Source organism: Nelusetta ayraudi, unplaced genomic scaffold, assembly GCF_046127955.1.
Source record: "Nelusetta ayraudi isolate G7.1 ecotype Tasmania unplaced genomic scaffold, CSIRO-AGI_Nayr_v1 ptg000092l, whole genome shotgun sequence".
Taxonomy (NCBI): Eukaryota; Metazoa; Chordata; class Actinopteri; order Tetraodontiformes; family Monacanthidae; genus Nelusetta; species Nelusetta ayraudi.
In genome coordinates, this window is record NW_027466142.1 from 2,154,826 (window position 1) to 2,170,372 (window position 15,547).

Sequence of the window (15,547 nt, forward strand, 5' to 3'; positions counted from 1 at the left end):
TCAGAGTCTTCTGAAGGAGAGCAGCAGGGGTTCAAACCCACTTTGACTCACGACCTTGTCATCAAGGTCGGTCGGAACTGTGAGGCCGCAGAGATGCATCCAGAACATAGCGCAGAAAGACTGTCCCACTGTTAAATATCATTTATTCAAGTTACCAGTGTTGTGCACTGCAGGCATTTGCGTAGGTGTGCTATGTATGCAAGTCAGTTCATCATCATTCTTATCTAATTATTGATCCTTTTGGCAAGTCCAGACACCCACATAGCGTTAACAAAGACAAAAGTATCAGCTCATCATCATCATCATCATCATCATCATCTCGTCTCATCCTTGACATTATCAGAGGGTGATGCTCGACCGCCCTCCCGCTTCCTGTGTCTCTCGGCCTCGCAGACATCAATCTCTGTCAGGTTCATTCTAAAAATGTCTGAGACGCTGAATGGGCCCCGAGTGATCAACCGTTTCCTCCATTCTTATCCATCAAAGAGAAGGAAAGATACACAGAGGAAATAATAAGCCTTATCTTTTTACTTTTCTGTTTTGTTTTTCGCCAGTCCTTGCACAAATTACCCCTGCCGAGGACCGAAACCCAAAAGGATTATTTTTTTGGAGGAGATGATACAGGGACGCTGCTTTAGCTCTTTGCTTTAGACAACAAAGTAAGGGGGGAAAGGGGGAAATGGAGCTGCCGCGATGAAGCAGTGAGTCAGCAGCAGAAAATAGAAGGAAGAGGAGGAGGAAGAAGAGGTGGAAGAGGAGGAGGAGGATAGATAAAAAAAAAATCTGAGTGACCATCTACTGATGTGTCTGGACCAAAATAGGCATTTAAACTTTAAGTCTTGTCCCAGAGCTCAGGATATTCCCTCTGCTTCACCAGCCTGGCAGCCTGATATTATACTAATATAATAGGGGGAGGCGGGGGGGGTTGAAATGGTCATGTAGACCATGAGGACGTGTCGAGGGAAGCAGGACCCACTCGGACCTAAAGTCGACTTTAAAGGTCTTTAAAGGTCACCCTGGGCCAAAGACAAAAAGTCTGTCTTTCCATTTAGTCTTTAAAATTCTTTCACTGGCTCTTCCTTTCACAAAGCGTTTTCTCAGACAGTCCGTCATAGGAACAAGCTCTTTGTGATCTCACAAAGGGCATTGATGCCCCTAACAGATGCCAGGTGTTGGCTCCACCCTCTGGCGCCACCTTGTTTTATTCTCCCCTGCCAAACACGTGGGCGATCTAATGACCCTGCTGCTTTGCAGGAGGCTGTAAACAGAGGGCTAAACATGATATTTTCTGGAGGAATGGAATATTTTTTTTTTTTACTATTAATCACGCGACACTGCGTGATTAATAATGAACCGGCTCTACCGGCTGTCCTGCAGGAAAAACAAAGGTCTAAGAAGAGGTGGAAGATGGGGCTCTGCGGTAATTTCTTTAAAAATGTGTCTATGAAGGTGGAAAAACGTTTTCTTGTGTTTCATTTAGTGAGGTGCTGCGCTTCACCACACCTGAAGAGGAGAAAGAATATCGTGACGAGCAACGGAGCGGAGCAGCTCATCATCATACAGACGGGTTTGTTATCTCTCTCGCCCCGTTTCAATTAAACTCGGCAGAATGAAACAAGGTCCTGCGAGGTTCTCTGAGGGGTTCTCTTTTCCGTCCTGCTCACTCCTTGATAGCCACTAGCCGCTAGCTGCTAGCCCAGCAGCCGGGCGAGCGGCTGAGTGACCTCAGGGGAGTCACTCGCACACTTAGACTTGCAGATTTATTTTCACTCATTATTCTCCGTCACATGGACGGCTCAGTCTCAGGGCGTTTGATTTGAAAGTTTGGATTATTTTTCCATGGTTCCAGGTTGAGGCTGCAACACATCTGAGGGTCAGAAGTAAGAACGAGGACACGTCACTCTCACTCCAAGCCGCCAGTTTCTGCACAGCTGGGGAGCGATAGTAGGAGTCCTCTGAAAGGTCGCTTAATAAAAATGAGCTGTACCTTAGAACCTTATGAATTTAAACATATAACCTCTTCAGTTTTTTTCCCCCCTGGATCAGAAGAATGGCCTGTGAGAGTTGAGTGAGGAAGGATGGTGGAGGAGAGTCTGTGAGGAGGAGCTTCTCTGCAGCCTTCAACCTTTAGCCAGGATTAAAAGTTCCAGCTCTGCCTTTTAACTTCATGTTGAAAAAGTTTCATGTTCACACAGAAGCACCTTAGATATGGTCTGCATGCACTACAGGTTACGAAAGAGTTGGTTGCAGTTTGCTTGCCAGGCCACTAGTTGTAGCTGCACCAGATGCACTAGAACAGGCATGGGCAAACTACGGCCCGGGGGTCATATACGGGTCGCTAAGCTTTTTGATCCAGCTCGCCGAACTTTAAAAAATGATATTATTAGTCACTGGGTCATTAGAAAAGCTGTACTCCCTCCATGTTTTCAGTTTTTAGAGTCATTTTAATAAAGAGCTAAATACTGTGAGGCTTCAAAGACACTGATTTTGCTTTGGTTCATTTTCAATTGACATTAAAGCAACATGATATGTTTTCTATATATATCTCATACATATTCATAAGCCCCTCAGTCAAACTTTAGAACCCACTGTGGCCCCACCAGTCTGCCCACCCCTGGACTAGAAAGACCAAAAACTAAAACAGTCTCTGCACTCAAATGTTTTTTCTCTGCCAGAAAACCAACGTGAGCACAACATTGAGGCAGCCAAGCTTAAAATAAGGACGTGAGAGGTGTGAGGAAATCATAGTCATTCTTGCTGAGGCTGTTTGACAGAAGTGACCTCACCGTGAATTTGCTTTTTCCAGGTGAACAACTTTGCAAATTTGACAGTGAAAAGAAATCAACGAGGAATCCAGTTTGACGCGTTCGCAATTTTAGCCCAGCCACGCTAAAGCTGCTAGCTGACTAAAGAGTGCAGCACTAGAGTCTTGCAAAGAAGGATGGAAGTCATGTTGTTGAACTAAGAGGAGTCATGGAAGGAAGTAGACGGCCAGGAGATGACTGTGGCAAACCACAGAAGAAGACGGGGATGGAAAAGAAACTACAAGTTGTACTGATGCGAAAGGGATTAGCGTGGATGCCGCTGAGGCTCCAGTTTTATTCAAAATTGATGTTTTTTTTTCTTAATAAAAAAAATAAAATTAACCTGCGTTGAAGGTCCTGTTTGCTTTTCCTCTCCGGTAGAATTCCACATTAAAAAAAAACCAAAAAAACAGCAGCGCCGAGCGACTAGAAAAAAAAAACCCGGTGACACTGCAAATGCTGTTAACTAGCTCCTCTGTCTGGCTCGTCTCTCTGAGTGAATGCTTTCTACTGGGGCCTCCAGCAGATACCAGGCCTGAGACACATGTCAATTATTCCAGAAAAGTTCCACCCGGTTTTGCCAACCAAAACAATTGATGTGTGACACACTCTGTGTGTGTGTGCGTCCCACAATCATGTAGCAGCACAATCGTCGCAAAGCAGCTGACGTGCTGAGTCTAATAAGCCCCGACCGGCTGTGATTTTCTGCCAGATTTGCTGAAAGTGAGAAGAGAAGCGACAGCAGCGCCTCCATCCTGCTACATTTCATGGCATACAGTCATTTGGCATGATGAGGTTTTTTTTTTTTTTTCAGACGTTTGATTGTTTATGGATGGTGTCACTCCCATCTGAACAGTATTACACTTTGGCCTTCCTCCTGGAAAAGACAGAGAGAGACAGAGGAGGAGGAGGAGGAGGGGGGAAGAAGTTTCCTATTGTCTGCTGCGGTTTTCCCTCAGAAACCCACAACATTTCCTCTGCTTTCCGAGATTTCCGAAAGGGTGGGGGGCTGGCGGGGTTGTGGGGGCGTGCGGGGTGAGAGGGAGGGGTGGGGTGGGGGGGGGGTCACTGGCTTGACTCTGCGCTGGAAGGCGGCGAGTGGCTGTCAGGTCGTCACACTCTCCCACTCTTGCCTGCAGCTCTGCTTTACATGCGCCGCCTTGTTAGACGCCTCGTAACACAGAGAGGAAGTGCACCCCATCAGCCCATCCCCCCCCCCCCCCCTCACCACACACACACACACACACACACACACACACACACACACACACACACACCTCCTCCCCCCTGCAGGGCTTTAACAGTGGCTACTGAACAGATGCTGCTGCGACCGGAGGAGAGAAACATGCAGCTGCAGCCTCGGTTCCAAAGCTTCACGCAAGAGGAGCAAGAGGAGCCTCCTCCTCCTCCTCCTCCTCCTCCTCCTCCTCCTCCTCCTTCTCCACCTTCCCCCCTTATCCTCCTCCATCTCCCCCTCCTCCTCCTCCCCCCCTTTTTCCTCCTCCAACCCCCTCGAGTTCAGATTGCGCACACACACACACACAACTCAAATGCGTGTGCATGTGTGTGTCCCCCCCCCCCCCCCGTAGAAGTGATAAATATCAGCTGGTCCCTGATTGGGATTATTGTGTCTTACTTGCACAGTCAGGTTTATATATTTTTTCTTCTTGTCACAGCAAAATCACGAGTTTCTTTTTCTTTTCAGATACGAGGAGGAAAAGAAGCAGCAGAGCAGCACGGAGTCACAGGGCCCATTAAACGCCAACGCTTCCAGCGCCACAGGCGTGCCGTGCGCAATGTTCAGCGCAGGTTTGAAAAGGTCGGCGTTTCAGCCACTTCAGTCGTTCATCGCTGAACAGAGGCATCATCTGATTGGCTGATAGGTCGGCTGGCAGCTAGTCGGACAGTCACAACTCTGATGTCCAACCACTGTGTCAGGTCACGATGTCTCCTCAGCTCTTCATCATGTACATGTGCAACAACAGTGTGTTCATTTTCTTTGACACAGCTGCACATGTACTTACGTTTGCTTACGTTTCTGCTTTCTGCTTACGTTTCTGCAGAATTGCTCCACTTGACTTGAAGGTTATGAAGAAAGTTGATGAATACTGCATCAGCCACGTTAATATTGTTCATCTGGTGACAAAGAACCCAGCGAAGCCCTTCTGATCCATTCAGCAGCTGCAATCTAAAATCACTCAAACCTTCCGATCTGAACTCCGAGTTTCGCTCCCCGCCCGAGTGTTTCCCAAACATCCGGCGCTCCGAACCCTGCTCTCTTTGTTTGGTTTGGGAAGGTATTTGACTGAATGCTGACTTGTTACGATGGGCCGGTCCGGCCCCGGGTCATTCCCCAATTACCGCCGAAAAGTGTTTTACGAGGGCCGACGGGGAAGGAGTGCAGGAGTGCAGACTTTTTGTGCAGGGGACAAAAGGAGGCAGTTGTTTTATGTTGGGAAGCAGGGAAGCTCCTTGTGGCCCTGCCGGAGCGACGCTCGACCACTCACCCGTGACAAACTCTTCTACAAAAAGCAATTCCACCTGACCCCCCCGCTCCCTACCACTCCAGAGAACAATATGTTGTAATAAAAAAGTGAAGTGGTGACGCAAAAGGAGGGAGGGACTAGCGCAAAGTTATGGACATCTGAAATGGGTGGGCGTGGCCTGAGAAGGTCACGGCACTTATTCATTCAGCCAAGAGGGAAAAAAGAACCTGGGTTGGAGTAGTGTTGTCGTCAAGAGCAGTGTTGTCGACCGAGACCAAGACATTATGAAGGCTAGAAAGCATCGAGACCAAGACAAGATCAGGACTTTATATATCAAAGAAAAATAACGACAAAACAGAAAAAAATTGACCAGTATCTGTTTAAAATTAAAGTTTGCTTCTAATTCGAACAGCAACATCTCTTTTCAGCAATGTATATTTTAATACATTTCTTTCGTATTTTGCTGCTTTTCCAACTATTTTGAACCATTTTCAAAATTTTCTTCATGGCATTGACAAATAAGGAATAAGGGGGCAGGGTGTCACTCTGTCACAAACAGAGCGTAAAAACGGCAGGAGCTGGATTATTTTGGATTGTGTTGGCTGAGTCTCGACTGGTGTTGATTAAAAAACCCAAGTCCGCCCAGTCCGAGACCAGACCCAGTAAAAATGCCTCCGAGTCCGAGACCAGACCCTTGAAAAGTGTTCTGGAGACCAAGACCAATCACCAGTACTACAACACTAGGTTGGACTCACCAGGCCGTCGCAGTTGTTGATGGCAACCGAGGCCCCCGGCACGTCTGTGATGTCCCCGACGAAGGTGCAGTCAGTCTGGAGCATCTCCCGCCGCAATATCCTCTCGCTTCCACTAGGGGGCTCGGTCCGGTTGGCGGCAACGGCGGTGGCAGTGCTGGAATTGCCGGCACCGCCGTCGTCGGTGTGGTTGTCCAGCGGCTCCCAGTCCCGGTCGTGCCACTCCACCATGGCACCCGGCGCCACCAGCTGCTGGTTGGGCCGCAGCCGCAGGTGGAACTCCTTCCCGAAGGCCGAGATGTTGAAGTAGAGCCTCTGCTCGCCAGCGGCGGTGGGCGACGCCTCCCTCTTGACGCGCTGCTTGTGCGTGGCAGAGAGCAGGTGCGACAGGAAGTGTCCGTGAGAGTCGGTGCTGAAGGGGGTGACGAGGCCGTACTCCTTCAGCCGACTCCTCAGGTGGTCTGCAGGAGAGGAGGAGACCGTCAGAACAAATATTCAATCGCTCCAAGTCAGGGAGAATTCCACCGTTTTACTCTGTTGCCTGTCCATCTCTTTTTTTTGAAGGTCGTGTGTGCCGAAAGCTATAAGTCCCTTGTGAAATTGGCCCTTTGTGATGTCACACAGGGCTGCACCACCTCTACAGGGTGAGCGACAACACGTCGAGCCAGGTGTTGGCTCCGCCCACTTGTTTATTTTGGTGCCTTCCAAACATCGACTTCAGTTGCAGCAGGTTAGATGAGGCCCATTGTTGTTATTTGTTAAGCAGCAGGCTTCAAACAGAGGGCTAAATATGCAGACAGAAAGTGAAGGATGACCAAATGTGATTAAAAAAAATCTGACAAAGTCTCCAAAAGATGACTGTGAGCAGCATTATTCTCAAATATATCTACCGATGTGTCATCAAATTGTATTTTGTATTTGCATGTGTGCATATATACATCTTTCTATTGCGGAGACAATAATTTAGAACAGTATTTGAAACGTCTGCCGTGACCTGTTACAAACTGCCGCTCAGAAAAATGAATGGGATTTTTCCCTAACCTTTTAAATAGAATATTTTGCCTCCTGACAAATACCATTAATAATCATCAGCACGATCGTGCTGATGATTATTAATTATTATCTCGGGATCGAGATACAAAGACTCGAGTTCCAGAATTCCTGCTCCTGGGTTGTTTTTCCAAATTATTTGCATCTCGGCCGAGTCGATTCCGCTCAGTCAGACGACACGACGGCAACCTGAGCTTTTTCATTTGAAAAGCCCCAAAATAATAGAAGAACAGAGGAGGGAGGAGGGGAGAGAAGAGTAAAGCTGCCTTCCAGATGTTCTTGATACGATGCGGCTGCCGCTAACACGTCCAAGATAAATGACTGGCGCAAGGAAGTATGCACCCTGCAGGACGGTCCTCCTGCCTCTGGCGGCTCTCCGCTGGGCCGCGTGCCGTCCGGCGCCACCTTGTTTGTGGTCGCCACGATTGTAAAAGGAAATCCGCCGCCCGTGAAACACTGCAGGAAACCTCCACGTGGCCAAGGGGACTCGCTTTGGCCCTGAGCTCAGATTTGCATTTTGGGTGAATGTGGGGTAAGTAAAAAAAAGAAAGAAAGAAAATCTTGTAAAAATGTTGCAGCGGGAGACTTGAAAGCAAAGTGTCGGCGGCGACTGCGCAATCTAAATTACACGTCCGGCGAAATGACACGTTTGACAGGTGGGAGGGAGCATGTTGAGAGTCGTTTGGAAAAAAACATTTGGTTGGTTTTAAAGGGAAAAAAAACAAAAGCAAAGCAAAGACAAAAAACGAGATGACGGCAGTCATAGAGGCACGTTAGTCACTGAGGAATGACGGGAAGTGGAAGTGCAGCAGCAGGCCGGCACGTGTCGCCTCCACAACATCGACGCAGCTCAACTCACAGTTAACATCCAGTTCACTTCACTCCCTGTGCAAACAGCGTCCACACAGCTCGGCCTGTCTGCCACTGATACGTGAAACGTGGGGCTTTTTTTTTTTTTTTTTTGCCGTGAGTTGCACACAGCAGGGGCAGCCGGTCGGTGAAGAAATGTAAAAAAAAGAGAGCGAGAGAGAGAGAGAGAGAGAGAGATTCATTTGTCACGGAGTGGAGTTTGATGATGTTTAAAGGGAGCGGTTGAACCGTCGGCTAGTTTGAAGAAGAGAAAGTGTGAATTGCAAGGTGTTTCTCTGGACTTTTCGTAAGCTACCGTCAGTGCTTTTCACAGAGCTCCGAGAAAAACAGCTCGATATCCTCGCTCCCCGTTTATTACCAGCGAGCCCGACGATCCTTTTTTAAACACCAACTCCAACACCTGAGAAATGATCACAACTTAAATTCGCAAGTAGGAAACCATTTTTAAGGATGGCATGTCCATTTTGGAAAATGCCCCCCACCTTCTTTCCCAAGAAAAACTGCAACCATTGCAAAAAAAAAATCCACAGCAGGCCAATTTGATAAAAAAGGCCGACATAGCACTTTGCTTTTACAAGTCACATGATGATGCGGATGCAAAGTTTTCCCAATACTTGACCACTCCCACTTCTAAGAGCCTTTCAAACCAGATCCAATAAACCCTCCAACAGTGGCTTTTATTAGCAATAACCGCACTGAGTAACTGAAGCAAAAAGCCAAAAGTAAACTAAAATCCACTTCCATCTGTCTTGGAATGACTCCAGTTGAAAGAAAGCTTCTTCACTCCATCATCGCCAAATCTCCAACTCTGGAGAGGTTGCTAATTGTTACGGCTCGTCCTCATCAGGGTTAACAAGTCATCGCGACGCCGCTGGTAAAGTGCAGCAGACGGCACAAAGTGTCCGACTTCAGCTCCAGCAAGACATCCCAAATGGAAAACATCTCCCGCAGAAACCCACCTGACTTCTAAAATCTGACCAACAAATGAGGCAACGAAAGACGATTTTTACGCCGTTTACAACATTTTCACCAGCCACTTAAGCGTGAAAACGTCACACCACTAACGACAGTGAAAGAGCTTAAAGAGATATTTGCAGCTCTTCCCAGTGTTTCAAATTCTCCTGCAAACAGAACGTTTAATTCAAACCGACTTACAAGGATTAAGTCAAAGCCCACCAGGGATACAGAGACATTTGTTCCTGCTGTAAATACTAATCCTTTATGCAGCCTGTTGACGCGATTTAAAATGAATTTCAAAAAAAAATTATCCCCCAAAGAAATTCACGTGGTTTGTGCAAAGGGGAAGTTGTTCCCTCACAGAGGCGACAAAGAAAAACCCCTACAGCCTCAGATGTGCATAAGGAGGCGACGTTCACAACGAAGCGTCGGAGCAGAAGCGAGACGTTCAGAGACGGTCAGACACCTTTTTTCTTCCCCCTCCGATTAGAAATAAAGAAACGCTGCTCTTTGAGATGAAAAGTGGAGGCTGCAAAAGTCACATTTGAGTCCTTCACTTTTCTCTGTAGGAAGCACACGCAGGTGAGTGCCAAAGGGCTGCAATATTAGACATTATAAGTACATTAAAGCGCAATTACGTTGAGGACGAGGAAAAAAACAAAAACAAAACGACGCTCTCCTTTTTCTGCACTTACTCTTTAAGTGCAGAAAATTGGACTCTTGAAAGAGCTTGAAAGCTCCGTGAGGAAAAAGAAGTTTCTAACGAGGCGGCCTTTGAAGAGGACATGGCAGAAGCTCAGAATTCCGTTTGAATTGACTGATTCTGCAGGCTAAAGAGGAGTTGTCGAGGCTACAGAGGCTGTGGAGGCTACAGAGGCGCTTCATTAAAAGGAGCAGTTGAATCAGGGCTGATGAACAACCTGTTGGAAGGAGGAACCCTGTGTCCTGCGCTGTCTCTCAGCTTTCTACTCCTGCTGTGTTTGTTGTTTTTTTTTCCACTTGATGGAAGCCTCAATGAGGGGAGGCTGGAAAAGTCTGGCTGAAGGTCATTTAAGTTTGAAATTGTTTTTTTTATTTTTTTTTAAGTTATTTCTGCGGCGCCCCCTGCCTATGTCCTACCGCTAGATTGAGAAGCAGAGATCGACCTTGCAGCCTCTCTGCTGCAACGCTTATTCAGTGGCTTCAAACACTTAATGCACTTCCTCCCCAGCTGCTTCTTCCCTTTCTATCACCGGCCTCTGAACACCAGGCTAACGGCCACAAATCCAAATTTACATTTAGCTACATAAAAATAAGATAAAGAAGAAGAAGCCTTTATTAATCCCACATTGGGGAAATTATTTTTTTGGCATAAAATGTTTTCTGTCAGGACTGACATCAAATCTGCAGTTCTAATTTCAATTTGCTGATAATAAAAAAAAAATAAAGTTTTCCAACAACAATCAGTCCGGTGCGTCTTTTGCTCACAGTCAGTTGTTGAAATCACACCTCCGGCCAGGTTGTTGCTGCATCCACCTGCATTGTTTCCGTTCCTTCCGTGGCCTTCAAGACAGAGTTTTGGGAAGTTCTGGGATTTTAAAGCAGAACGCCGTTCACTGTTTGAGTCTTCAAAACAAAACATGGAGGCTCGTCTGCGCCGAGGTCTCTCCAAATTTGGAATCAGAAGGCGTCCACACAACCAAAAAAAAGTCCCAAACAACGTATGGACCCATGTAGGTAAGTTTGTCTGCACGCGCGTCTGCAAGCTTTCAATGTTTTTTGTTTATCACCCGAAAATGAACCTATGAGGAAACTCCTGCATCACACGAGCAGCGCTCTGGAAGGACGGGCAGCAGCAGCGGTGGTGGGTGGGACAAAGCGCTTCTTTCATGAGGCCCCTAATCGACTCGGACTCACAGGACGAGACGTGGGAGGTGAAAATTTAAGAGAAAACCGCACTAGAGAGGCTGAAATAAGCCCCTAACGGGCCTGAAGATGGCGACGCTGAGGCCGAGGACGACCGCAGGAGCCCAGCGAGGCCTGACACTGTCACTGGAGGGTCGGCTGAGGTTCCTGAGGGAGATAGCAGGAGGTGGGGGAGAGCATGAGGGGCTGGAGGGGCTCCCACTCTGTTCCGACACGGCTGCAGCTCTTAACCTCAGAATGGAGAACAGATGCGCAGGACGGAGGGAGGAATTTTCTTTCCTGTCTGACAAAGACCTCGGAGCAACGTGCTCTAGTAATGGACGTGTGTGTGTGTGTGTGTGTGTCCGTGTGTGTGTGTGTGTGTGTGTGTGTGTGTGTGCGAGCGAGTCACCCAAATCTGACCACCAAGATGCTTCTCCAGCCTTTCCCCACTGTTACGTAGTGATTTAATGTTTTTGGTTTGTTTCTTTGATACGTTTATTCTTAAGAGGAATAATGGGACTTACCATCTCTGTCTACTTCACCAGCCTGTGAAGAGAAAAGAGTGAAGGAGAGAGAGTCAAACATTGTGGAGTCAGGAAGATCATATCTGAGATGTGCAGCAGCAGCAGCTGGAACAGCAGCAGGAGGAACTGCTGCTGCTGTTCCAGCTGCTGCTGCTTGAACTGCAGCGGTTTAATGCGCGCTTGTAAAGTAGGGGGGAAAAAAAGTTTCTAACACAAAATGCTTCTATTTTACGTGACTTATGTAACAGCCGAAGGCCACGCATGTGCCGTGTCAACATGCGTCTCACAGAGGACGCAGTGTGCGCGCTCACAGCGGCTTGCGTAAAAAAGAAAAAAAGAAAAAAAGAAAAAGAAAAAGAAAGGGAGGAAAAAGTTTCGACCTGTTGCTCAAACTTTTCCCAGCGCGAGATCAGAGTCGATCTGCTCTGCTTTGTGATGTAAAGATATATTGTTATATTTGTGTGTTCAACAGGAGGAGGAAGCCGCTTGAGATTTGTGATACCAATAATCAGTAATATTATCATAATCGGCGTTACAACTGGCGAGCGTGTGGACTTACCTTGTCGGCTGAAGTCAGTACAAATCCTACAAGCAGTAAGGCTACTAGTGACAGGACGGCCATCACGAGTCTCAACGGGGAAAGTTAAAAAAAAAAAAAAAAAAAAAAAAAAAACTTTATCCAAACGTAAAAAAAAAAAAAAAATTATTGAGAGACACAAAACAAAAACAGGGAAAAATAAACGCAACCAAACTCGTTCACAAAAAATAATAATAATAATAAAAAAATGATCAAGTGGATGTGAAGAGTGTGCGTTTGTTTTGAGTTGAAAGGGGAACAGTGAAGCAGTTTGATAAGACTGAGGCGAGTGGCGACACTGTTGTCAGTCAAGTCAGTCAGTTGTGTCAGTCAGTCGGTCAGTGACTCAGTTCCTCCTCCGCGGTTCCTCCTCGGACTTCGCTGCCACTCCGCCGCGGGACACAGCTGCAGTGCGGAGCCCCTGGCGAGCCGGGCGTCCCGCTCTCATGGCTAATAAACGGAGAGAACCAGCCCCGTGTGACGTCAAATAACGCCCCCCTCACTTAGCACATGGAGGGAGCGAAAGAGGAGGAAGAGGAGGAGCAGGAGCCACGCCTCCTTTTTGGTTCCCGCACTGGAAGGGACGCGCATTGATCCGTGTTTGACCCAGAGGCGTAGACAGGGAGTGTGTTGTGGGTGGGCCATGGGTGGGCAGATAAAGGAGCCGAACAGAGGAGGAGGGTCCTCGAGTTCCGGTCCACGAGGTCCAAAGACGAGTGAAGCTGATTGAGAGGGAAGGAAACCAGAGTCACCAGAGTTGTGATGGATGATGTCGACTTCACTGCCTGAGTTTCTGAAACTGCTGAGTCATCACAGCACCATGTGCATCAATTCATTTCATATATATACAAATGCAGAATATTGTTGACTTGATGTATTTCATCTAAAGCAGTGGTGGGCAAACTGCGGCCCATTAAGCCGCAGTTTGCGGCCCGCCGAGCTTGAGGGACTGATATTAAAAGTCAGTCAGTCATGAAATAGCTGTATTTCCTCCATGTTTCCAGTGTTTTCAGAGTCATTTCAATAAAGAGCTAAACGCCGTGGGGCTTCAAAGACACTGAGTTTGTTCCAACTTTGCTTTGGTTCATTTTCAATTGACATTAAAGCAACATGTTTTCTACATATCCCATCATATTTTTCCTCCTATGAGGTGGCTCAGTCAAAAAGATTGTCCACCTCTGGTCTAAAGGGGAAGTTGTATTATAAGGCTGATCAGGAGAATCACTATTTTGCACCTCAACAACAAGTAAAGTGGCAAATCATTTGAGATCAGGTTTTATTCTTTGTAATAGTCTTTTACTAATGCACAGCTGCATGGTGAGCAGCAGCAGGCGGGTGGTTGGCTGTGTCTTTCCAGGCTGTACAAACGCTGCTTGCTGTTCTCAAGACGGACATGACGGGATAATTATTATTATTATTATCATAGCGGCAACACTATAAATATTATCATGTTGTTGGACTCTGACAGTTTCCATAATAGAGGCCTGGCTGATACGATGAGGTCACAAGACTGAAAGTTGTGGAAGATAAACAAGCAGATGAAGAGGAATTTTGAAATGACAAAAAAGCATCAAGATGCCACTCAACTTGAAATTATTAGTTTTTTCTTGCTGCTTTAATAAGGTCCTAGTGCCCAGTGGAGGCGCTCGGCTGTGAAGCCAGCCTGTCGGGCAGACCGCAGGTCAAACACAATATTCCAACAAGTCGGCTTAAAAGCTCTGGCAGGACAGGAGCGGCATGATGTGGAGCCTGGCCAGGAGGCGTCGCACAAGACTCCACTAGGGGGCGCTAACAAGAAGTCCACCTCAGTCGGCCTCACCTCAGCAGCAGCAGCACCCCCCTCCGCTCCCCACCTCCCCTTCTGTTTGCCCACACGTTGAAATCAGGAAAATCGGGGAAGCGGGAGCAAACAGGGCCACCAGCTGCCACGGCCGAGACAGCAGCAGCGCCGGCAGCAGCAGCAGTGTTTTCGATTTTAACATGGGAAAATAGGATTTTTTTTTCTAAATGAAAAAAACAACAACAACAAATTATTATTGATTGCTTCAGGCAGAATAAATTAAATCACCTCCAGCCTGCAAGCTGGGACTGAAAGGGCAGTGGGGTGTTGGGAGGAGACCATTTTTCCTTTCAAGGAATAGAATAGAATAGGATAGAATAGAATAGAATAAAATATATGTACTTTACTGATACCAAATTCGAAAATTACGCTGTTGCAGCTTTAATCAAAAGAAAAAAAAACTATACAGTAATAACAGTAATTACAAGAAACATTCAAGTCAATCTATATACAAACAAACAAGAGCAGATGCGCAAAGGACAATCAATAGTGTAGAGGCAGTGATAAGCAGGGTTTTACAAACCATCAGTGCAGTATTGAGTCCAAAGAAAAGTCCAGAATATTATCTGTCACCCAACAGGAAATAGTTCTAGAGGGTAACTCACCAGTTACCGAGTTACTCACCAGTTACTCAGTAAGAGTTCTAGAGGGTGATGGTTGCGGGCAGGAAGGACAACCCAGCTGTGTCAGTGTGCTGGAGAAGACGCTGCACTCTCATTACACACTAAATCACGATGAAGTCACTTTTCACTCTTAGCAAGAAAACAATGGATAATAATAGAAAGTGGGGTTGAGGGACTGGCTCTCACTCTCAGCCCTGGATCTCACTCTCAGGGTTGGATTTCACTCTCAGCTCTGAATCTCACTCTCAGCCCTGGATCTCACTCTCAGCTCTGGATTTCACTCTCAGCTCTGAATCTCACTCTCAGCCCTGGATCTCACTCTCAGCCCTGGATCTCACTCTCAGCTCTGGATTTCACTCTCAGCTCTGAATCTCACTCTCAGCCCTGGATCTCACTCTCAGGGCTGGATCTCACTCTCAGCCCTGGATCTCACTCTCAGCCCTGGGTCTCACTCTCAGGGCTGGATCTCACTCTCAGCCCTGGATCTCACCCTCAGGGCTGGAACTCACTCTCAGGGTAGATTGGCCGATCCACAGTGAGTCACCTCGGTGCACTCAGACATGTCCGAGCAGAAAAAGTCTGAGCCTGTTTACGCACTAATGCTCAACTATGCGGCGCAACTATTATTCCACATAGTGTCGGATTAATACATCAGCGCAGCTCATGAAAAACAGCTTTTTATTACCTTTTGGATTTTCAGAAAATCTTGACATGTTCAGATTCCTGCGAGCTGTTGTGCGGGATGTGTTGGCATTTGCTGAGATTTTAGGAGCCTTTTGTTTGTTCACAACAACAAGAAGGGTAAAGATAAGTAGCATTAGTTTGCATTTTTTAGAGTGGAACAGAATATATGGTCTTTTTTAATCAACAGTGGGGGAATTTGCATAATTATAGCCACAGTATAGTGTAAAAAAAGATGGAAAATGATTATTTTACAAAGGAATAAGGCAATGAAAACAACAAATAAAATATTTGCACCATATAAAAGGAAAAAAACAAGATATTTACATCTTATGAACAGTTGGATCTACATACTGATATATTACTGATATATAAATACGCCTTTATTGCACCTTTGTGGAAAATGTAAAGCAGTTAAGAGGCTGCATTTTATTTCTTATTGTTTCCCTTCTGGTGACGATCAGTAGCGCAGTGGCCGACTGCCTGCAACCTCAGC

The 15,547-nt window shown here is 46.7% G+C and overlaps 1 protein-coding gene across 2 annotated transcripts in view; it reads right to left on the reverse strand.

Moving 5' to 3' along the window:
• The window catches only part of adamts3 (ADAM metallopeptidase with thrombospondin type 1 motif, 3), an 88,494-nt gene extending 76,149 nt beyond the window's left edge, over positions 1 to 12,345 (reverse strand). Inside the window, exons 1-3 of one of the 2 annotated variants that reach the window (XM_076047054.1) lie at positions 11,890 to 12,345; positions 11,331 to 11,352; positions 6,046 to 6,503 (exon numbers count right to left, since the gene is read on the reverse strand). In XM_076047054.1, coding sequence (XP_075903169.1) covers positions 6,046 to 6,503; positions 11,331 to 11,352; positions 11,890 to 11,952 — 543 coding nt within the window. In that variant the 5' untranslated portion in view covers positions 11,953 to 12,345. The remainder of the gene's footprint in view (positions 1 to 6,045; positions 6,504 to 11,330; positions 11,353 to 11,889) is intronic. The other variant, XM_076047055.1, reaches the window with a different exon arrangement.
• Positions 12,346 to 15,547: the final 3,202 nt, after the last annotated feature.